Genomic DNA, 23438 nt, shown 5'->3' with positions numbered 1-23438 from the left:
ATCTTCTCAATGTTCTCCAGCATAGTTCCAACCACTTTATCTATTTGTGAAAGCTGTCCTGCATCCACCATTTGGTCAGATTTTGACAGTTGCTCCTGGACACTGCTGATGATACTGTCCTCTGGCATTCCCAGGTGGACTTTCAGTGAGGTCTGGGAACTTTAAAATGAACAAGCAAAGCATGTTAATTGCTGTCTGAAATTGGAAAATCGATATCTTAGTGCTAACAAATCTAACAAGCATTATAATTGAGTATTCTAAATGTAATTTATATGTGTGCATTAGATATTGCAAAACACACCTGTTAGAAAGCTGGAAAATATTGAAATGGAGAAATTATTGTTCATCAGTTTGAGGGTTAGGAATAACTGCGCACACACACACACACACACACACATTATGGGGAACATAGAGTACCTCTTGGAAGAGGGTGTGCTAGACCTTGGTCGGAGAGCCCTGCCGCCACAGTTACTTCGCCAAATATTTAACTTCCTGGATGAGCTCTAGTCTTTTCTGCTCAAAGGCAGTGAAGGATCTTGCACTGCCACCCCTCTTGAGTGAGTCAGCGTTGTCATAAAAGCCCGTCACCCCTAGAATGCGGGCCAGGGCCGGCAGCAGGATCTGCAGGGTGGTCTGTGCAATGAAGTTGACAATGGTCTTGCACAATTTTGCAAGCTGTTCCTTTGTCATCTGCATTGCACAAACAAAACAGAACACAGCAGGTTTGGCAATGAGACTCTGATGTAAAGTATTCTAGATTGAACAGAATGCATTTCACCAACATCGTTTTCCTTATCTGTGACTGAATTCAAAGTTGGATGAAGTATGACAGATTAATGAACGTAATAGCAGAATAGAACTATGGTTAATTCCTCTCTCTTGATTCAACACAACATTCCCAAATCAAAGGTCAAAGGCTGATGGAGAAACTTACAGGTTTTTTAAATCCTTTATAGATCACTTGCCATTGCCTAGAAAAGAAAAAAGAAATGTGTTTTACTTACTTTTTATTTCCTTCTGCACAAAATATGTGAGGCTAGAGCAAAACATGGTTCTAACATACTCATCAGTAAGATTGCGCATGAATGAGATGAGGATTGGGTAGCAGTCCTCCATCTCATCTTTGTTGCCTGGGCCGAATGCAGCCTTAAGAGCATTCTTCTCCAAGAGCTCAATAACAGATCCTCTGTCCGGGTGTTTATTCCTCAATCCTAAATATGTTATTACCAACTAGGACAATTCAGGATAAGTCAGACGCTTTTCTCTTAATACAATACTTTGATAAAATTGCTACAATAGGACTATTGAATAAAACTATCCATGCAACATTTCTTACTGACTACAGTTTCTAACATGACCTTTATCTATGATATGCAGGTTTAGAGAACCAACATACTACAGAGGGAAAATCTATGACCTGCATCCGTATCAGTGCCCTGCTCCCCTGACTTCTTGGCACTACTTTTCCTCTTCGCCTTGGATAGAATATAATAGAATAGATTCCAGATCACAAATAATAGACATGTTACATCAGGTCAATGCAGCTATTGTGACAATTGAGTGTTACTAGTCTAGTAGTTGCCCTGTCACTCCTGACATTTTACCTTTCCTGTCTTCTTGGGCTCCTTCTTGAGCTGGGCCACTGGTTCTTCCTCAACAACCTCCCTCCCCTCCCTCGGGGGATCATCATCATCTCTCTGTACTACCTGAAGGACATAGGAATTTCATGTCAATGTCAGATTAGATTCTTGCAAAGGACATCATAGAGCTACAGCCATATCATAGCTAAACTGGTGATTGACTTAATAGAGAGAATTAGACATTTGTTTTGCAATAGCCTATGTTATCTTAAATGACGTTTTCCTTAGTTACATTCCCAAATATTTAGTGTCATTTAACCTACATTTTCTTCATCCATAATAGCATACAATATTTTTTATATCTCGAAAAACGTGTCCTTGTCTGTGTTGTTTTCACTCATGTTGAGTTTACTGAGGACAATATTGCAGCCACTGACGAATTAAGAACTTCATACCACGTCATGGAATGTTAAACCTTTATGCACATTCCCATTCTCTCATTAATATTGGGGGGGAAATATATTGATCAGATTACACACTTTCCCCATCAACCGTTTTCGATACAGCTAGGCCCACATTGAAATCTGTTCACTAAGCACTGCGACTCAGCAGGTCAAAACAGAAATAAACCTAGTCTAATTTCGTGTCGACCTCTTTTGGATGTATTTCGGTACCCCATTTAGTGAGCCAGTTGACTGATCTATTCCTTATAGTGCATTCCTTAAAAGTAGGCCTACATTAGGGAATAAGGTGCTATTTGGTAGCATATTCCTCTCTAGCCCATGCCTCCACCAATCCAATGATTTTAGATTTGTAGGAAGAAGCGAACGAGAGTGTACACTTCAGGAGAAAGAGATATTATTGGACTGTATCCCTAGGCTATAGCCAGGCTAAACCAAGTAGCCTTGAGTACGATCCCAAAAGCTTGGATTGCCAAAGGCCTATCAGAGCTAAATTGGTGATAACAACTTTAAACTTACTGTAAAACATGTTCTACCTTCCCCTATATTTCACTTACCTTTTCTTCCACCATAGCTAATTGTATATCCCGAAAAGCATGTCATTGACTGTTTTGGCTTTGCTACTTTCATGTCGAGTTATGATAAAAGAGCATTTTTGCAGACGCAGACTTTTAGTTAGTCGGGGACGTCATGGACTGAAGGCACTAGAGGTTAATTGGTTTTAAGAAATGTTTATATGTCGCCCTCTTGTGGAATTATTTAGGTACAACAACGTGTTGTGTAGGATCCAAATGATTGTTTTCTCCTCATCCCTGTGTTACGTCCTATTATCAGTCATAAACAGAGAGCAATACACTTTAATAGTAAAGAGGTAACACTGCTTCACCCAATGTGATACGGTATCGCTATTATTTTTTTATTTTATAACACATTCAAGAACCTCCAGAAGCTAACTAGCTAATTAGCTAAAAGCTATTTAGTCATAGTTAGCCAATGCTAGCGGCTTTTACCTTCTGCACAGATACCAGCCCTGTTCTTAGCCTGGATAATACTCGCCAGTCTACTAGTATCGGACTGTCTCTCCACAACAACGCCGGATTCCTGCCGTAATCCCTGGACCACTACTTCTGATCTTCACAGCTAGATCACAGCTTGCAGCTAACTAGCTCACAGCTAGCTTGCACTTATCGTGGCATCCAGTACCGAAGCTATCCCTGAGGCCCACCTCCCGGCCTACTCAGCTGTTCTCCCGAACCCCACTCATACACGGCTAGAGCCCAATACTCCACCTGATCCTTGCTGTAAACTATGGACCTTGGCACCGGTTCATCGCTGCTACCGATTGGCTATAGTGGATCTATAGTGGATAACGCCACTGCCACGAAGGTAGCACCAGTTAGCCGTGAGCCAGGCGCATCTCCCTGCTAGCATTCTAAATTCTATCTGCCCCGCACCGCACCACCACGACTGGTCTGCCGACGAATACTCCATCCGCTGTGCCTTCAACCGGCCTCCGTCGGAGGGCTACTAACTTTAAACGCAGTGTAGCCCGCGTAATGGCGCCTTCCCTGTACCATCTACTGCTGCCTTCTGGACACTGTTATCACTTGGCTACATAGCTGATGCCTGCTGGACTGTCGATTAATCACGGTACTCCATTCTGTTTATTTATTTTTTCTGTCGGCCCCAGCCAGCCGCGATCTCAGGCTCTGTGTGTCATCGCCATTTTACCTGCTGTTGTTGTGTTAGCTGATTAGCTGTTGTTGTGTTAGCTGATTAGCTGTTGTTGTCTCACCTGTTGTTTTAGCTAGCTCTCCCAATCAACACCTGCGATTACTTTATGCCTCGCTGTATGTCTCTCTCAAATGTCAATATGCCTTGTATACTGTTGTTCAGGTTAGTTATCATTGTTTTGGTTTACAATGGAGCCCCTAGTTCCACTATTCATACCTCTGATATCTCCTTTGTACCACCTCCCACACATGCGGTGACCTCTATGAGGTTTCTGTGTTTTACACTATAGCCATATACTGTAACTGTGCATATACTGTAACAGCAAGACTTGATGTAATTAGATGCTCTGGACAGATCCCACCCTCCTTCCCCAACACATGTAGAATGCTTAGAAACCACCAGAAACCTGTGAAATAGATCAACAGATGATGTTTTATCTCCTCTCAAGGTCTGTTGATTTACAGTATCTCAGAATCAGGAACTGTCATATCCCATGTGATATGTCAAAACAAGTTGATACATGGTGCATTGGGTTTGTATTTGTATTTATTGTGGATCCCCTTTAGCTGCAGCAGCTACTCTTCATGGGGTCCAGTAAAATGAAGGCAGTTAAACAATTGTAAAAACATTCCCGATACATTAACAACAGATTTCACATAATCCATGTTCCTGTTTGATTTCGGGGTAGGCTGTCAACAGCACGTACTGTGACACTATGATATATATTCTGATTAGACATATCTGACGTCATGTATTTGATATCTTTATGTGAAGGTTAATGTCCATATTGACATCAGTTCATTGTGTTTGAGGACGGTTCACTGACGGGTTTTCAACGGATACGATTAGACGAGTTTAACAGTTACAGAATAGCTGCAGTATTAGAGGCGCAGAGCCTTAATTAACGGGCTACACATAATGGCTGACGACAGCCAGGTAAGGTTCATTTTAGCCTACGAGCTTTACAGTTGTCCTAATTCCATCTTGTTCTAATGGCAAGTTTGCCTTAAGTGCAGAAACTATGGTTGATATTAGAAAATAAGTATGATTGGAAGTTTAGGCAAGTAATTCCAATTGGGGAATTGTTGTGGGATGTTAGCATACCATATTGCGCGTGTAGCATTCGTGCCATGGAGGATTGTGCAGGCCGGCAGGTTGCTACAGGATCCTAGTATCATGTATGTTATAGGGATCAGATCTGGCTGACTTTTTCACCTGAACTGCTCATTGGCTGTCCATAATGAGCCCAGCGAGCAGGATGTGTAGCTGGGCTCTGCAATAATTAGCTCCCAGAGCAATTACAAATAACTATTCTTGTTTTAAAAGCGTCGTTACAACTAGCAACATGACGGTCAGTCACCTCTAAGCAGGACTCAGTAGAAACGCTATGTGTTGGATTTGTCCATGTCTCGCTAAATTAACCTAGCTACCATAACAGCCGTGGAGAATTTATACTACAGTTTTAAGGGATCTCTCTGAAGGTTTTAGATGATACAGTGGTGCTTCGTCCTCTGGATGAAGAACCATACATCTCGGCTTGGCTTCATTGCATTATTATTTGGGGAACGTTGACATGCCATTTGTGTTGACGGATGGATGAAAATAATGTAATTATAGTATCGTTATACATAGGCTAGCAGGAAAATCCGCATGAGATATCCATAGAACTGAGCCCTGCTCCATTTCAGCACCATGCCGCGGTCTCAGGTGCTGCCCAGACTCGAAACATTTCAGAACCATGGCACTGTCCCCTGACGCCAAGAAACGTGTCAGCTCTATGCAGCGGAACGTCTTTGATTTGAAATTATTCTGCAAGTGGTTATAATTTATTGCACGTCCTAGTTTTGCAGCTCTACAACCTCAGAATTATAGCTAATGGATGGCAGCGAGTTACATTTTTGTATATGGTGATGAATGACGATGCATGATAAACCATAAATTAAACGCAAAAACGTGCACTTAGACATATTTTCGTTTGGCAAAACTTTGACAAGCTTTGATTTGTTTTCTAATGAAATTGACAATTCATATAGATATTAGACTTAGGCCTAATTGTGACATCATGTGTGTATGACATCTTTGAAGAATGCTCTGGCTTCAGCCAATCGGAATCGAGTATTCAACAATGCTTTGGCATAATTCAAGGACGTTCATATTCACTTCAGTTTTCTGTCGATGGTTCACTGACGTTTTTTCAAAGGAGGTATTAGTATTTCCTCTAAACAGCCTACAACAATAAGCTACTCATCATGTCAGATGACAGCAAGGTATGGTTCATTTGCCTATTTTGAGTTTAGAGGAGAAATTACTAACAATATAGTAGGTCACTAACACAGCAATAGGTCTCACTGGTTTGATCCATGGCCTGAAATCTGACCACAATTACTGTTTTGTTTAAAATAGGAGTGAATAAGTTGTTTCATAAAGTCACAACCTAGGACTGATATTGACCTCTTATTTATCCACCAGAGCGTGAAATGGGAGGATCCCCCGGATGACCAAAATAAAGTCGTGGAGAACATGAAGGAAACAGAGACACATGAGACCAACAAGAACAGGACAGGAGGCAAGGTAAGAAATATGCTGTCCTTTACACATGCTCTGCCTACTTAGGCACAGATCTAGGATTAGTTTACTATCACTAAATCCTAGCCTTAAAGCATTAGGAGGAGACGCTACACTGACCTTAGATCTGCTATTAGACCTATAATCTGTTGTCATGTAGGCTAAACGTAAGTCCAGTGGCGGTGCCAAGAAGACTTCCGTGGAGGAGGACAGCAGCATTGGTGCAGGTCCGAGATTACTTCATGTTGGGTGCAGGTTGTGTTCAAATTCATCAGCACCGATCTGAGTAGATAGTATCTATATAGGTGAAAGCAATATAGTGGAGGCCCGCAGAGAGATGTGCTTTTACCTGTCCAGTGCAATCAAATCCCTAAAGGTGAAGGAAATTAGGGATCAAGTTCAGATTCAACTTTAGATTTCTCTTTGCGGTTTCCCAGAGTCTTCTCAGACACCCGGGTGTGGTTTCCGGGAAAGGGGATCTATCATTGAGCAGCTGGAGAAGGAGGCTCAGAGGACTCTAATGCCTTCTCTCAAGATTGGGACATGCTGTGCCCCAATCCTCCTCTCCTTCCTGAGGAGTCTAACTGATGAGCAAGTCCCATGTCTTTTTCCAACCTCACATACAACAACTCTGAATTTATAGTCATAGTGCACCTTCTAACCACAAATGGGATTTCAAACACTACACTTAACCCTAACATCACTGTAACCACACACCTAACTCTTCCTGTAAATCAAGAACAAAATATCTCATGGACTTGCTAATTGCTTAAATAAATACACGTTTATTTTCCCTGACATGGCTATCTAGTGACTCCACTAACTCAACACCAGTGTGCAGGTAAAATATGTTTCCTTTCTTTTCTTTTCTCTAGCCAATGGAGAGTGATTCAGCAGGGCATGAAAAATAATGTAAGTCTCTCCACATAAGGTTCTGGTCAAAAGTTGTGCGCTATATAGGGAATGGTGTCATGGAATTGCTTGATTGACAAAAACATTACTCTGTTTGTTGGCCATAGCTCACATTCGAGCAGCTCTCCATGCTGTGTCTGAAGATTGTTAAAGTCGTGACCCAGACAGCCCTCCGCATTCTCCTACCAGCGCTAGCTCGTATCATGGGGGTGAACCTGAGGAGTGGGGCAACCTCCCCAGAATCCCAGTGCTCTCTGACAGGGTCTGAGGATTCCTTAGGCGGTCTGGATGAGAGAGAGAAAAGGCTGCTGATCAGTGAGATGAACTACTGGACTAAGGAGAGGAGGAGGAATGGCAGTGCAGGATGCCGCCAAAAATCCACTCGCAGAACCTCATCACCATGCTGTTCGCCTAAGAGGTATGTTCACAGCAATATTTCAACATAATAATTGCAAGACCTGATCCATACTTATCATAAATTATTAACTTGGAATTCACACCTTGTAGTTTTAAGTTCTGGTCAGAAATGTTGCCACTGGGGGGGATGGGTCCAGGTGAAAGTCATTTTTAACTGGGTAAGCCATGAAGTCATCTATGAATAAATAGATCAGGTACATGCCTTTCAGAAATAATCATATTCTGATGTCGTACAAACATAAAAATCAGGCAAAAAATCGTGTCAGTTGGCTTTAGGCTTCTAGAACTACGGTGGTATGAGAAGTAATCCATCATTGCTCTAATTTGGTTTTCAGGCTCACTAATGACCCAGATTAGATACAGTTGGTTACATTTGCATGGCTTAAGTGGTGATTGTGTGTTTATCTTCAAGGTCCCAGACCTCATTGCAGAGCTTGCCTGCAACTAGAGAGGCTCCCCTCATGGAGGAGCCTCTGAAGGCTCTTTTTGGGGTAACGGAAGAGAGCCTTCTGATATCCCTGGTTGAGGGTCACTCCAACCCCACCTCTTCCAGCTCCTCCGAGTTGAGCTGTGCTATCGTGGGGGAGGTGGTACACCAGCTTAACTCTGGCCTCTCAGTGGCCATTCAGGCCAGCCCGGGGAGTTGCCCCCCTATGGACAGTCAGGACATAGCAGCAGGCAAGGAGGTCATTCGGGTAGCCTCGGTTCAGATCCTGGCCGAGCTAGAGAGCCAAACATCTGAGCCAGAGTGGGTAGGGTTTATCGAGCCCCTCATAGACCCTGTGACCGATGATGTGCTGGAGGCCATTGTCGGCACAATGGACAAAATGGCACAGGACTTCAACATCCTATTGGATCTGGCCAAGAAGATGACAATCTTGGGGTCTAAATTTCTGACCAATCTTCAATGTGACCTAGATGTTGAGTGTCCATCTGGGAAGGAAGGGACCACTCACTTTCTCAAAGAGACTGGATCCTCTACCAGTGTGGTGGCCAGAAAGATTCAGACCCTCTCTAGCCCCGACTTTCAGTCTAAAGCCCTGAAGGCGGTGAGCACCATCCTTACAAGGAAAGTCAGCAGCTCTTCTGGCATGGCTCCTTCCTCTAGGCCTTCTAGTGCTGCTCCTAGCCATACTGAAGTCCCGCTGAATACCAGCTGCACAGCCCTGACATCTGTAACCTCCACTGCCACAGTGATTGTTAAGGCATTTGTGGGAGGCATGGAGACGATAGCATCATTTGAAGACACATGTGAAGCAGTTGATTGGCCAGTTCCTGTAAATGACCACAAAACAGGGTCTTCACAGAAGATAACCTTCTCTCTAGCCGGTACACTCTATGGCCGTATACGAGCAAAGCTGAGGGACCTTTTAACTCTAGCCGCTCGAGAAGAAGGTGTGGCAAAGGATGCTTCTCTTCGGGAGTCTTCAGACACCCTGGAAAAGGCAACTGTTTCAACTGTTGAGGTCCAGTTACCCAGCACCGAACACAGTAGAGTTCCCAGAGAGAGCCAACCAATACCAGCTCTCTGTCTCTCCAATCTGGATACCAGTACTCAAGAAGTTCTTAGCAGTGTTTTTTCCATCTACAAGTCAGAGTTATCAAAAGTGGAGAGTAAATCCTTGGCCGTTGTCAGTTCATCTGATGAGTCCCTAGAGGCTTGTTGGTTTGTTGATGGTGTCCTATCAAAGCTCGATGACTATACTATTTCCCAGTCACCCTCACCCAATGAAGACTTGAGCGTGAGTACTCAATATTCTCAACTGAGCTCAGAAGAGAGTGTCAGAATCACAGAGTCCTCAACTAGTCTGATTCAGAGCATTAAGAAGCTCTCTAGCAATGACTTTCAGATTCAGGCAGAAGAGGCAGTGAGTAAAGTGCTGATGAGATCCAGTCATTCCTTTATCACACAGATCAGCCATACTGGTCTTCAGAAAAGTCTGCAGGCTGGCTTATCATCTAGCTCACCATCAGAGATCCATGTCCTTTCAGAATCCATGTCCTCCATGTCCTCTGAGAATACAGCCTCTAGATTAGTGGAAACCTTTGTCAAAGGAATGGCGACTATTTTCCAGAAAAATGAGTCCACTGACACTGTGCTACTGGAAAGAAGTGGGAGAGTTTCACAGTGCTCCCACGGGGGCTCCCAACTGGATTATACTGAATTGAGTGTTAAAATAGCAGAAGAGAAGCTTTGGTCAACAGCTAAGAACATCTGCGTCAGTATGAAGAACACACTTAAGGATTTCTTCACAGGGCTGAAGCCATCCGGATCCGAAAGGACAGAAATGGCTTCTTCCAAAGAGACCCTTGGGGAAATCCTGGTTGCTATCCAGAGTGAAATCTCAAACTTCGGGCGAATGAAGGATTCCAGGGAGCTCCTTCAGATCAATGATATGGTAGGAACTATGCTGAAGGAGATTGAGAAAAGTGAGGATGACAGTGAACAAGTCTGCCAAGACATCCCTCGAACCTGTTCATCTTTATCCACTTCTTTAAATGGTCGTAGTTCCTTGTCCAGCTCTTCAAAGGGTCCTAGGTCAGAGTGTGAGTTAGAGATCAACCTCCCTGGCACTCCCATCCCTGACAAAGTGCCTTTTGATCTGACCTGCCCCATCGTCAGGAGCTCCTGCATCGACACCAGGGACTCTAAAATGCCAGAGATTTCTACAATTGACCTAAAGACAAAGATGATGGCACACACAGATGAACCCCTGCATCGTAACAGTCCAATGACTGACAGCAGCCGACCACCGAGTGCTAAAGTCTCTTTTCGATCCTCCACTCCGTCTTTCACCAGCAAGGGAACCTCTTTGGTACCAAAGGGAGAGGGGATTGACATTGAAGAGAAGGAGGTGTGTATCCCCAGCAGCTCTGGCCATCTGAGGGAGCTCTTAATCATCCCGGACATCAGCAGTGCCACTGCATTCCCACTGCAGTACTTGAAGGACTCCAGCAAAGATGATGGCATCTGTTTTGTCACCATACTGGTGATAAGGTTGCTATCGGAGATCAGACCCTCAGCCCTAGATGGACCCTCCCAACAGGCAGCAGATCTGACCGAAACATCTCAGCAACTCATCAGACAAGTCCTGTCTGAGTTCTGTGCTGCATCCAGATTATCCAGGACACAGGCATATTCCCAGAACCTGAACATCCAAAGGGTGTTCAGAGGTGTACATAAAAACCTCATGGAGGAGTTTGGCTCTTATAACACCCTGCAAGCAGCTATTTCCTCCCAGGACCCTGCATTTGACAGAGTCCTGGTAAAGTCCTTGACCCAGCAGCTGGTACAGGGATGCAAGGAGGCGTCAAGACCAGCTTCTGCTGCAACAAACCCATCAGACCAGGCTGAGACGGAGAGGGGGGCTGAGCAGAAAGCAAGAAGGAGCTTCCTTTGCTTTTCAATGACTAAACTCAGGATCAACTTCAAGGTATAGCAGGGAGTTAGCATTTGTTTTTTGTTCCAGTTAGGTGCTGATGTTATTGATGTGGCTATGATAAGACAAATACATGAAATAAATATTTTTTATTCACCACTAAATTGTTGCCTTGGATTCAGAAGTGTTCCATTTATTTATTCTCTGTACCATTTTCTTTACCTTTCTTCTGTTAGCGTTCCAAGAGAGGAAACAAAAAGGACTGCCATTCAGTCCAAGACCATACTGAGATTCCCTCTACTGATAGACATTGCATAGGTAAGGATGTTTTAGAGCTCTGCTATAGCTTGTAGTTTTGTTTAGGTGTGTGTTAGAAACATAGGAATGCCTACCAAACTCATAGCACTGTTATTTTTCAATGTTACTATACTGCATCTCTCTCTCTCTCTCTCTCTCTCTCTCTCTCTCTCTCTCTCTCTCTCTCTCTCTCTCTCTCTCTCTCTCTCTCTCTTCTCTCTCTCTCTCTCTCTCTCTCTCTCTCTCTCTCTCTCTCTCTCTCTCTCTCTCTCTCTCTCTCTCTCTCTCTCTCTCTCTCTCTCTCTCTCTCTCTCTCTCTCTCTCTCTCTCTCTCTCTCTCTCTCTCTCTCTCTCTCTCTCTCTCTCTCTCTCTCTCTCTCTCTCTCTCTCTCTCTCTCTCTCTCTCTCTCTCTCTCTCTCTCTCTCTCTCTCTCTCTCTCTCTCTCTCTCTCTCTCTCTCTCTCTCTCTCTCTCTCTCTCTCTCTCTCTCTCTCTCTCTCCATCCATCCATCCATCCATTTCTCTTGTGTTTCTAGCTCCAGTTGGAGAGGTTTCTCCCTCCATATCTCAGCCTGTCAAAAAACGATCCTTGATTGTCAGGGTCTTTTCAGCAATGATGAAGCCATTCAGGCGCTTCACCAAGAAGAACCTGTAACCTGTTACGCTGCATGAAGAGCTACTTTTGTAACAGCAAGACTTTTGACAAGAGGAATTTCTGCATGTATAACCTTTCAAAGTCTATTTGATCAAATAAATGCCAATGATTTTACAAGAATTTTAAGTGTTTTGGAAGATTGATAATACTGAAGCAGATTTTCTCAGAGAAATGCACTAGTTCCCCCTTGGTTACACATTTATTGTTCAGCTTTTGAGTTGGCAGGACATAGGGCGTCAGGTAGCCTTGTGGTTAGAGCATTGGGCCAGTAACTGAAAGGTTGCTAGGTCAGATCCCTGAGCTGGCCATGTAAAAATATGTCGTTCTGTTCCTGAACAAGGTAGTTAACCCACTGTTCCTAAGCTGTCATTTAAGAAAAACACATAGAGGAGAATTAGCTATCTGCAGCTAGATCAACCCTCTGAGATGCTTTCTATATTTTTTTTCTATATTTTTTATTTCACCTTTATTTAACCAGGTAGGCAAGTTGAGAACAAGTTCTCATTTACAATTGCGACCTGGCCAAGATAAAGCAAAGCAGTTCGACACATACAACGACACAGAGTTACACATGGAGTAAAACAAACATACAGTCAATAATACAGTATAAACAAGTCTATATACGATGTGAGCAAATAAGGTGAGATACGGGAGGTAAAGGCAAAAAAAAGCCATGGTGGCAAAGTAAATACAATATAGCAAGTAAAACACTGGAATGGTAGATTTGCAGTGGAAGAATGTGCAAAGTAGAAGTAAAAAATAATGGGGTGCAAAGGAGCTAAATAAATAAATAAAATAAAATAAATACAGTAGGGAAAGAGGTAGTTGATTGGGCTAAATTATAGGTGGGCTATGTACAGGTGCAGTAATCTGTGAGCTGCTCTGATAGTTGGTGCTTAAAGCTAGTGAGGGAGATAAGTGTTTCCAGTTTCAGAGATTTTTGTAGTTCGTCCCAGTCATTGGCAGCAGAGAACTGGAAGGAGAGGTGGCCAAAGAAATAATTGGTTTTGGGGGTGACCAGAGAGATATACCTGCTGGAGCGCGTGCTACAGGTGGGTGATGCTATGGTGACCAGCGAGCTGAGATAAGGGGGGACTTTACCTAGCAGGGTCTTGTAGATGACATGGAGCCAGTGGGTTTGGCGACGAGTATGAAGCGAGGGCCAGCCAATGAGAGCGTACAGGTCGCAATGATGGGTAGTATATGGGGCTTTGGTGACAAAACGGATTGCACTGTGATAGACTGCATCCAATTTGTTGAGTAGGGTATTGGAGGCTATTTTGTAAATGACATCGCCAAAGTTGAGGATTGGTAGGGTGGTCAGTTTTACAAGGGTATGTTTGGCAGCATGAGTGAAGGATGCTTTGTTGCGAAATAGGAAGCCAATTCTAGATTTAACTTTGGATTGGAGATGTTTGATGTGGGTCTGGAAGGAGAGTTTACAGTCTAACCAGACACCTAGGTATTTGTAGTTGTCCACGTATTCTAAGTCAGAGCCGTCCAGAGTAGTGATGTTGGACAGGCGGGCAGGTGCAGGCAGCGATCGGTTGAAGAGCATGCATTTAGTTTTACTTGTATTTAAGAGCAATTGGAGGCCACGGAAGGAGAGTTGTATGGCATTGAAGCTTGCCTGGAGGGTTGTTAACACAGTGTCCAAAGAAGGGCCAGAGACTCACCAGCAGCAAGAGCGACATCATTGATGTATACAGAGAAGAGAGTCGGTCCAAGAATTGAACCCTGTGGCACCCCCATAGAGACTGCCAGAGGTCCGGACAGCAGACCCTCCGATTTGACACACTGAACTCTATCAGAGAAGTAGTTGGTGAACCAGGCGAGGCAATCGTTTGAGAAACCAAGGCTGTCGAGTCTGCAGATGAGGATGTGGTGATTGGCAGAGTCGAAAGCCTTGGCCAGATCAATGAATACGGCTGCACAGTAATGTTTCTTATCGATGGCGGTTAAGATATCGTTTAGGACCTTGAGCGTGGCTGAGGTGCACCCATGATCAGCTCTGAAACCAGATTGCATAGCAGAGAAGGTATGGTGAGATTCTATTGTTTTCATACTGTTTTTATTTATTTACTTTTCTGCTCTTTTGCTCACCAGTATCTTTACCTGCACATGACCAGCTGATCATTTATCACTCCAGTGTTAATCTGCTAAATTGTAATTATTCGCCTACCTCCTCATGCCTTTTGCACACAATGTAGATAGACTCTTTTTTTCTACTGTGTTATTGACTTGTTTATTGTTTACTCCATGTGTAACTCTGTGTTGTTGTCTGTTCACACTGCTATGCTTTATCTTGGCCAGGTCGCAGTTGTAAATGAGAATTTAATCTCAACTAGCCTACCTGGTTAAATAAAGGTGAAATAAAATAAAAATAAAAATCTGGCACTTTTTTTCAGAAAACCGATGGCAGCGTCTATCATTGCTCTTCTACCATCTATCCCATGTCTGCACCTCCCTCTTCCATCAAAAACAAATTACCTGGTTAAAGTTAGTTAGGCTAGGGGTTAGGGTTAAGGTTAGAGTTAAGTTTAGGAGTTAGGTTAAAGGGTTAAGGTTAGAGTTAGGGGAAGGGTTAGCTATAAGGGTTAGGGGAAGGGTTAGCTAACATGCTAAGTAGTTACAAAGTAGCTAAAAAGTGGTAAGTAGTTGAAAGTTTGCTAATTAGCTAAAGTTGTCTGTGATGAGATTCAAAATCATAACCTTTGGATCGTTAGACATCCGTGTTATACTGTATGCCCACTAATTTGAGTGTCCCGGAATTACATTTACTATGTTACGTCTAGTCTATGAGATCAGGCTGATCACAGGCATGAACAGAGTAACAGGTCATTGTAGTTATGAGTGTGAGTGTTAGAGAGGGATTTGAGGATTTCACTGTGGGTCAATGCAGAGCTAAGCATGAAGGATTTTTGTGGCATGACATAAAACCAGAAACCACAGCACAGAGGAAACATCTGAGGGTCATAATGGCTGGTCCCATTAAACCTGGGGGAGGAGGAGTTTCAGCAGACCTCAGAGGACAGGAGCTGTCATGGTGTTAAGGACAGTAGATGAATCACCGAACTTTTTTGCTCTTGTTCCCTGTGTGTGTGTGTGTGTGTGTGTGTGTGTGTGTGTGTGTGTGTGTGTCTTGACAGAGGTAGAACGTGATGAAATACAGAATTGTGCGTTCGTTTGTTGTAGCTTTTTATTATTGTAATAGATCATTTTCATCCCTAGCTTTTTAAGAATGAGGCAAGATGAAGTCAAATTTCTCAAACAAGAAACATGGTTGACTGTTTCCCTTCAGTCGATTTGTCATTCTCTTGTAAAATAGCAATGATGCAAGCGCTCTGATCTAGAAGCCAGTGAAAGCGAGAGGTTTTACAGCTAGTTTGTTCAGCTCAGGAAAGCCCCACGGCTGCACTTTGGAGTGTAGCATTGTGTTTTGATATCCTCATCTCCTTTGACAGAGTCTCCCGCATTCCGACAGAGCAGATAAAGCAGTACTGGGTAGAGCTGGTGGGGCTTTCAGAGTCAGTTTCATCTTTCTGCTCAGGCACAGGGCAGGCGTCATATGAAGTGTTTATCTCAGGAGTGCCTGATTTACCTCTGATTGGTGTCAAATGTGAGAGAAAGTGGGATCCGGGTGCTCTTTTTCCGTTGTATGGATGTCTCTCTTTGACGGAGAAAAGCCTTGCCATTGAGAACCTTATTCCAGTCAAAGAGATACTATCAATATTTGTGTTGACACATACCCTACTGCTTCAGTCAGGATAGCATCACGGCTGGGGATTTGTTGTCATCTGTCTGAGACTGAGATACTGGTTGAGCAGAATACATTTAGAGGTACGTTAGGAAGAAAATCCTGCATGTATGAAAAAGCCCACCCTGTGGATTTCACAACGTCTGCGGAAGTCGAAGCCTCTCCTAGTTCGGGCGGTGCTCGGCGGTCAATGTCACCGGTCTTCTAGCCATCATTGATCAATTTTTTATTTTCCATTGGATTTATCTTGTCTTACTACACACCTGGTTTCAATCCCATTCATTACCTGTTGTGTATTTAGCCGTCTGTTTTCCCTCATGTCTTTGTCAGAGATTGTTTTATGTTCAGTATTTCGTGTTTTGTATTTGGTGCCCGACGGGTTCAATTTTGGTTTCATCTGACCAGAGCACCTTCTTCCACATGTTTGGTGTGTCTCCCAGGTGGCTTGTCGCAAACTTTAAACAACACTTTTTAAGGATATCTTTAAGAAATGGCTTTCTTCTTGCCACTCTTCCATAAAGGCCAGATTTGTGCAATATACGACTGATTATTGTCCTATGGACAGAGTCTCCCACCTCAGCTGTAGATCTCTGTAGTTCATCCAGAGTGATCATGGGCCTCTTGGCTGCATCTCTGATCAGTCTTCTCCTTGTATGAGCTGAAAGTTTAGAGGGACGGCCAGGTCTTGGTAGATTTGCAGTGGTCTGATACTCCTTCCATTTCAATATTATCGCTTGCACAGTGCTCCTTGGGATGTTTAAAGCTTGGGAAATCTTTTTGTATCCAAATCCGGCTTTAAACTTCTTCACAACAGTATCTCGGACCTGCCTGGTGTGTTCCTTGTTCTTCATGATGCTCTCTGCGCTTTTAACGGACCTCTGAGACTATCACAGTGCAGGTGCATTTATACGGAGACTTGATTACACACAGGTGGATTGTATTTATCCTCATTAGTCATTTAGGTCAACATTGCATCATTCAGAGATCCTCACTGAACTTCTGGAGAGAGTTTGCTGCACTGAAAGTAAAGGGGCTGAATAATTTTGCACGCACAATTTTTTAGTTTTTGATTTGTTAAAAAAGTTTGAAATATCCAATAAATGTCGTTCCACTTCATGATTGTGTCCCACTTGTTGTTGATTCTTCACAAAAAAATACAGTTTTATATCTTTATGTTTGAAGCCTGAAATGTGGCAAAAGGTCGCAAAGTTCAAGGGGGCCGAATACTTTCGCAAGGCACTGTATGTGGAACTTATTCAGTTTGTCTCAGTTTTTGAATCTTATGTTCGTACAAATATTTACACGTGTTACGTTTGCTGAAAATAATTGCAGTTGACAGTGAGAAGACATACATACATACACACACACACACACACACACACACACACACACACATACACGCATACACGCATACAAGCATACATGCATACATACATACATACATACATACATGTATGTGGGGCGGCAAGTAGCCTCGTGGATAGAGCATTCGGCCAGTAACCGAGAGGTTGCCAGATCAAATCCCCGAGCTGACAAGGTAAAAATCTGTCGTTCTGCCCTTGAACAAGGCAATTAACCCACCAAGATTGGCAAATTCGCCACTGGCGCCCTTTGCTCTTCACAGATGAAAGCAGGTTCACACTGAGCACGTGACAGACGTGACAGAGTCTGGAGACGCCGTGGAGAACGTTCTGCTGCCTGCAACATCCTCCAGCATGACCGGTTTGGCGGTGGGTCAGTCATGGTGTGGGGTGGCATTTCTTTGGGGGGGGGGCGCACAGCCCTCCATGTGCTCGCCAGAGGTAGCCTGACTGCCATTAGGTACAAAGATGAGATCCTCAGACCCCTTGTGAGACCATATGCTGGTGCGGTTGGCCCTGGGTTCATCCTAATGCAAGACAATGCTAGACCTCATGTGGCTGGAGTGTGTCAGCAGTTCCTGCAAGAGGAAGGCATTGATGCTATGGACATGCCCATCCGTTCCCCAGACCTGAATCCAATTGAGCACATCTGGGACATCATGTCTCGCTCGATGCTTTAGTCCAGGTCTGGGAGGAGATCCCTCAGGAGACCATCCGCCACCTCATCAGGAGCATGACCAGGCGTTGTAGCGAGGTCATACAGGCACGTGGAGGCCACACACACTACTGAGCCTCATTTTGACTTGTTTTAAGGACATTACATCAAAGTTGGATCAGCCTGTAGTGTGGTTTTCCACTTTAATTTTGAGTGTGACTCCAAATCCAGACCTCCATGGGTTGATAAATTTGATATCCATTGATCATTTTTGGGTGATTTTGTTGTCAGCACATTCAACTATGTAAAGAAAAAAGTATTTAATAAGAATATTTCATTCATTCAGATCTAGGATGTGTTATTTTAGTGTCCCCTTTCTTTTTTTGAGCAGTGTACATACATTCATACATACATACATGTATGTATGTGGGGCGGCAGGTAGCCTCGTGGTTAGAGCATTGGGCCAGTAACCGATCGGTTGCCAGATCAAATCCCCGAGCTGACAAGGTAAAACTCTGTCGTTCTGCCCTTGAACAAGGCAATTGAACAAGGCAACAAGGCACTGTTCCTATGGCCGTCGTTGTAAATAATAATTGTAAAAAAAAATTTTTTTTTTAATAATAATAATAACTGACTTGCCTAAAGTTAAAATAAATAAAAAACAATCATACACTCTAACAATAATGCTACAGAAGTGACACCCGGACAGGGACGGTCCCAAAAGATTACAGCCATGAGTGATCAACTTACACTTTATAACATGTTGTCTTCTGTCTGATTTAATGTGACCCTCTTCCTGTCTCGTAACAGATCCAGCCCCTGACGGTGGCCCTGACCCAGACTACATCCCCAGGTCCAGATGATTCCAGCAGGCACAGCCCAGGTGGTTCAGCAGAAGCTCCTCCAGCAGCAGGTGGTGACTGCAGCTGCCTCGCTTCAGATACAGACCCCTCTCCTCACAGCCCGGCCCAACAGGCCCCAATTTCCGCTGCAGCAGTCCCCAGTACAGCAGCAGCCAGCCAAGGGCCAGGCTCGCGGAGGGGCCATGAGGGGAAAGGCCCAGGCCAAGCCCAGCGGGGGCAGCAGCTAGGTGCACACAGGACTAGTTAGAGCTCCCCTTTCAGCTAGGCTAAGCAGGACATCTCATCAGTGTAAATGCACTCAGTGACTGAGGAGCAGCATTATGAAGAGATTCAGCGTTATGAAGGAGTGGTGGAGTCCAGTCTGAGGTGGCTGTGTTGAATCTAACCTGGTTTAAGGAACTGCTCCATGTAAAGGAATGACCTGTCTTTTAAGAGTGTCATCATCTATCTTCAACACAGTACTGTAACTGTCGGCTGTTTCCTTCGCGACTGTTTCAGAAGGTCTCCCCTGGAGGAAACCTGGACCAACATCCAGGGGGAGGTTTAAGATCAGAAAAGCAGAAAAACAATATTCATGCCTTTTTTTAAATTGATGAATATATTAATGTTACTATATCAGAAGAGAAAACATTTATTTGGGCCGGAGGGCAGAGATTCAGGCCTAAAGCCACTCAGAATATCCTAGATCACTGGATCAGAGGGCATGTCACACAGTGTCAGAAGAGTCAGACTGTGTAGAAGGGCTATACACTCCACTATAGTTAATGTTGCTATCACTGCTAACATTTAAAAGACCAGTATTGTAATCTGGTCTGTTAACGGGAGCACATAAGAAGACAAAGGCCAATTTAATGCAATGAATGACGTTTAATAAATTGTCTGAAGTTACTTGGTCTTTAAGGACTGTTTGAAGGGCTTGAACAGGCCTTTGGAGATGGCAGAAAACATCCTGACGAGAAGTGGACGTTTGTGAGGCGTCTCCTGTTGGGAGCTGGCGGGGAGATCCTTTGGCAGTGCAGACATGGCAGCATGTGGCACTATGCTGGGCACTACAGAAGAGAGACAGAGAGTTTACATGCACTTTAATTCAGAAATGATGTAATGTATGTTACAACTCAACATAACTGACACTGATAAATGAGAACCAACAGTTTGAGTTTTGGAGAATATAATTACTTTTACATAAGAGATGACTAATGATTGCGTATATAACCTTTGTAAGGTTATTTTGAAATGGCATTTATTTGTACACCAATATCTCAAACAGACTGTTGTCCTGTTGTGTGAACTTACGCATGCCATCTTCAGCAGTGGTCTGTACTTGTTCTGATTCAGAGCGGTGGGAATCCTTCTTGTTCCCCTTCTTGAATAGCTAAGTATTTAAAGAGAAAAACATGTTTTAAAAAATGTCACAGCTGACCAACCTCATGATGATAACAATCACACCTACCACACCAGCACAACAACATTTATGATTGGTTTTGGAATGAACGGATGGTTTTATATTTTTACACTGAATAGCATTGTTTACTCACATTATCTCCCACAACTGTTCATTTAAATACGTTTGCTGTACCTTTAAGTTGCTTGTCAGCCTGACCAGCCTTTGTAGAAAAGATAGTTTCCCGCTGCTAGCCCTCACATCCTCAGCCAGTGGAAAAGCCTTAGGCCCGGTGGTTTTGACTGATGTTTTTGAGGCTGCCCTCAATGCCTCATTACATCTGTGGAGAAGCGCTTCACTCAAAGACTTGACAAGAATCCTATCAAATGAAGAGTCCTGAGTCGACACGGCCTGTTGGAGGATTTTCTCCGAGCCAAACTCCTCCAACAGATTTTTATAGACGACTCTGTAGACTTTATGAATCCTCAAGTTCTCTGGATAGGCTTGTGTCTCAGAGCAGCCTGACCATGCACAGAAGACCTCCATAACTTTGGGGATCAGGTGTTGTGACTTGCGTGTGACGTCAACTGGGTAATCTTCTGCTGGGGTTTGGATTTCTGTTAGAATTCTCATTACTAACATGCTGATGAGGTCGGTGACGTCATCATCACTGCCCAAGTTATCAGAGGATGGGGTTGGAAGTGTGACATCTTTGACCATGTCTGGGCTGGTTGACATATCGTCCCTGACAATGTTTTGAGCTACACCAGAATGACTGGTGGTATCCACTTCCTCTCCATCAATGTTGGCCTTCAAGATTTGTGCCGCATTGGAGGTCTCGCTTGTTGCCATAATGGTGCCAGAAGGAGACAGCCGAGGGGAGGACTTGTCACTCAATAGATTGCCTACATCAGATATAGTGGTTTCAGATGTTTGGAGAGATTCAGTTGGAGAGGATCCTATACTTTCTGCATCAGAATCCACAGAGTACATGACCTGGCTTACCATAACTTTGGTAAAGAGACTGACTGTGTCACTAAATACTGATGAGGAAGAAGAGCATGAAATTCTATCTTCAGACACTCAATGTTCTCCAGCATAGTTCCAACCACTTTATCTATTTGTGAAAGCTGTCCTGCAGCCACCATTTGGTCAGATTTTGACAGTTGCTCCTGGACACTGCTGATGATACTGTCCTCTGGCATTCCCAGGTGGGCTTTCAGTGAGGTCTGGGAACTTTAAAATGAACAAGCAAAGCATGTTAATTGCTGTCTGGAGTTGGAAAATCAATATCTTAGTGCTAACAAATCTAACAAGCATTATAATTGAGTATTCTAAATGTAATTTATATGTGTGCATTAGATATTGCAAAACACACCTGTTAGAAAGCTGGAAAATATTGAAATGGGGAAATTATTGTTCATCAGTTTGAGGGTTAGGATTAACTGCACACACACACACACACACATTATGGGGAACATACAGTACCTCTTGGAAGAGGGTGTGCTAGACCTTGGTCGGAGAGCCCTGCCGCCACAGTTACACATCTCCTTCGCCAAATATTTAACTTCCTGGATGAGTTCTAGTCTTTTCTGCTCAAAGGCAGTGAAGGATCTTGCACTGCCGCCCCTCTTGAGTGAGTCAGCGTTGTCATAAAAGCCCGTCACCCCTAGAATGCGGGCTAGGGCCGGCAGCAGGATCTGCAGGGTGGTCTGTGCAATGAAGTTGACAATGGTCTTGCACAATTTTGCAAGCTGTTCCTTTGTCATCTGCATTGCACAAAAAAAACAGAACACAGCAGGTTTGGCAATGAGACTCTGATGTAAAGTATTCTAGATTGAACAGAATGCATTTCATCAACATCGTTTTCCTTATCTGTGACTGAATTCAAAGTTGGATGAAGTATGACAGATTAATGAACGTAATAGCAGAATAGAACTATGGTTAATTCCTCTCTCGATTCAACATAACATTCCCAAATCAAAGGTCAAAGGCTGATGGAGAAACTTACAGGTTTATATATGTTTAAATATGTTATTACCGTTTAGGACAATTCAGGATAAGTCAGACGCTTTTCTCTTAATACAATATTTCGATAAATTTGCTACAATAGGACTATTGAATAAAACTATCCATGCAACATTTCTTACTGACTCCAGTTTCTAACATGACCTTTATCTATGATATGCAGGTTTAGAGAACCAACATACTACAGAGTGAAAATCTATGACCTGCATCCGTATCAGTGCCCTGCTCCCCTGACTTCTTGGCACTACTTTTCCTCTTCACCTTGGATAGAATATAATAGAATAGATTCCAGATCACAAATAATAGACATGTTACATCAGGTCAATGCAGCTATTGTGACAATTGAGTGTTACTAGTCTAGTAGTTGCCCTGTCACACCTGCCATTTTACCTTTCCTGTCTTCTTGGGCTCCTTCTAGAGCTGGGCTACTGGTTCTTCCTCAACAACCTCCCTCCCCTCCCTCGGGGGATCATCATCATCTCTCTGTACTACCTGAAGGACATAGGAATTTCATGTCAATGTCAGATTAGATTATTGCAAAGGACATCATAGAGCTACAGCCATATCAGAGCTAAACTGGTGATTGACTTAATAGAGAGAATTAGACATTTGTTTTGCAATAGCCTATGTTATCTTAAATGACGTTTTCCTTAGTTACATTCCCAAATATTTAGTGTAATTTAACCTACATTTTCTTCATCCATAATTGCATACAGTATTTTTTATATCTCGAAAAACATGTCCTTATCTGTGTTGTTTTCACTCATGTTGAGTTTACCGAGGACAATATTGCAGCCACTGACGAATTAAGAACTTCATACCACGTCATGGAATGACCTTTATGCACATTCCCATTCTCTCATTAATATTGGGGGGGAAATATATTGATCAGATTACACACTTTCCCCATCAACCGTTTTCGATACAGCTAGGCCCACATTGAAATCTGTTCACTAAGCACTGCGACTCAGCAGGTCAAAACAGAAATAAACCTAGTCTAATTTCGTGTCGACCTCTTTTGGATGTATTTCGGTACCCCATTTAGTGAGCCAGTTGATTGATCTATTCCTTATAGTGCATTCCTTAAAAGTAGGCCTACATTAGGGAATAAGGTGCTATTTGGTAGCATATTCCTCTCTAGCCCATGCCTCCACCAATCCAATGATTTTAGATTTGTAGGAAGAAGCGAACGAGAGTGTACACTTCAGGAGAAAGAGATATTATTGGACTGTATCCCTAGGCTATAGCCAGGCTAAACCAAGTAGCCTTGAGTACGATCCCAAAAGCTTGGATTGCCAAAGGCCTATCAGAGCTAAATTGGTGATAACAACTTTAAACTTACTGTAAAACATGTTCTACCTTCCCCTATATTTCACTTACCTTTTCTTCCAC

The 23438-nt window shown here is 43.3% G+C and overlaps 2 protein-coding genes and 1 long non-coding RNA gene across 8 annotated transcripts in view; 1 reads left to right on the top strand and 2 right to left on the bottom strand.

The window, feature by feature from the left end:
• LOC118947734 overlaps nt 1-23438 on the top strand; it is a 62125-nt gene that overhangs the window by 22919 nt on the left and 15768 nt on the right. The window lies entirely within an intron of this gene.
• Nucleotides 29-2264, bottom strand: LOC118947736. 6 transcript variants are annotated; one of them, XR_005041917.1, is made up of 6 exons: nt 1605-2264; nt 1418-1475; nt 1064-1211; nt 935-971; nt 418-690; nt 35-159 (listed from the first exon to the last, which is right to left on the bottom strand). It is a non-coding gene; the product is annotated as an uncharacterized LOC118947736 (long non-coding RNA). The 6 variants fall into 6 exon arrangements; XR_005041916.1 differs by having other exon boundaries at nt 29-159; nt 1064-1475; XR_005041918.1 differs by lacking the exon at nt 1418-1475 and having other exon boundaries at nt 37-159.
• Nucleotides 19485-20575, bottom strand: LOC110513486. The gene is made up of 3 exons (XM_036972863.1): nt 20214-20575; nt 19931-20009; nt 19485-19686 (listed from the first exon to the last, which is right to left on the bottom strand). Exons 1-3 carry the CDS (start codon nt 20562-20564, stop codon nt 19523-19525), a joined length of 594 nt encoding a protein of 197 aa, XP_036828758.1. The 5' UTR covers nt 20565-20575; the 3' UTR covers nt 19485-19522.

This window comes from Oncorhynchus mykiss, unplaced genomic scaffold (assembly GCF_013265735.2).
Source record: "Oncorhynchus mykiss isolate Arlee unplaced genomic scaffold, USDA_OmykA_1.1 un_scaffold_195, whole genome shotgun sequence".
NCBI lineage: Eukaryota > Metazoa > Chordata > Actinopteri > Salmoniformes > Salmonidae > Oncorhynchus > Oncorhynchus mykiss.
This window is presented reverse-complemented; position numbering and strand designations above follow the sequence as displayed.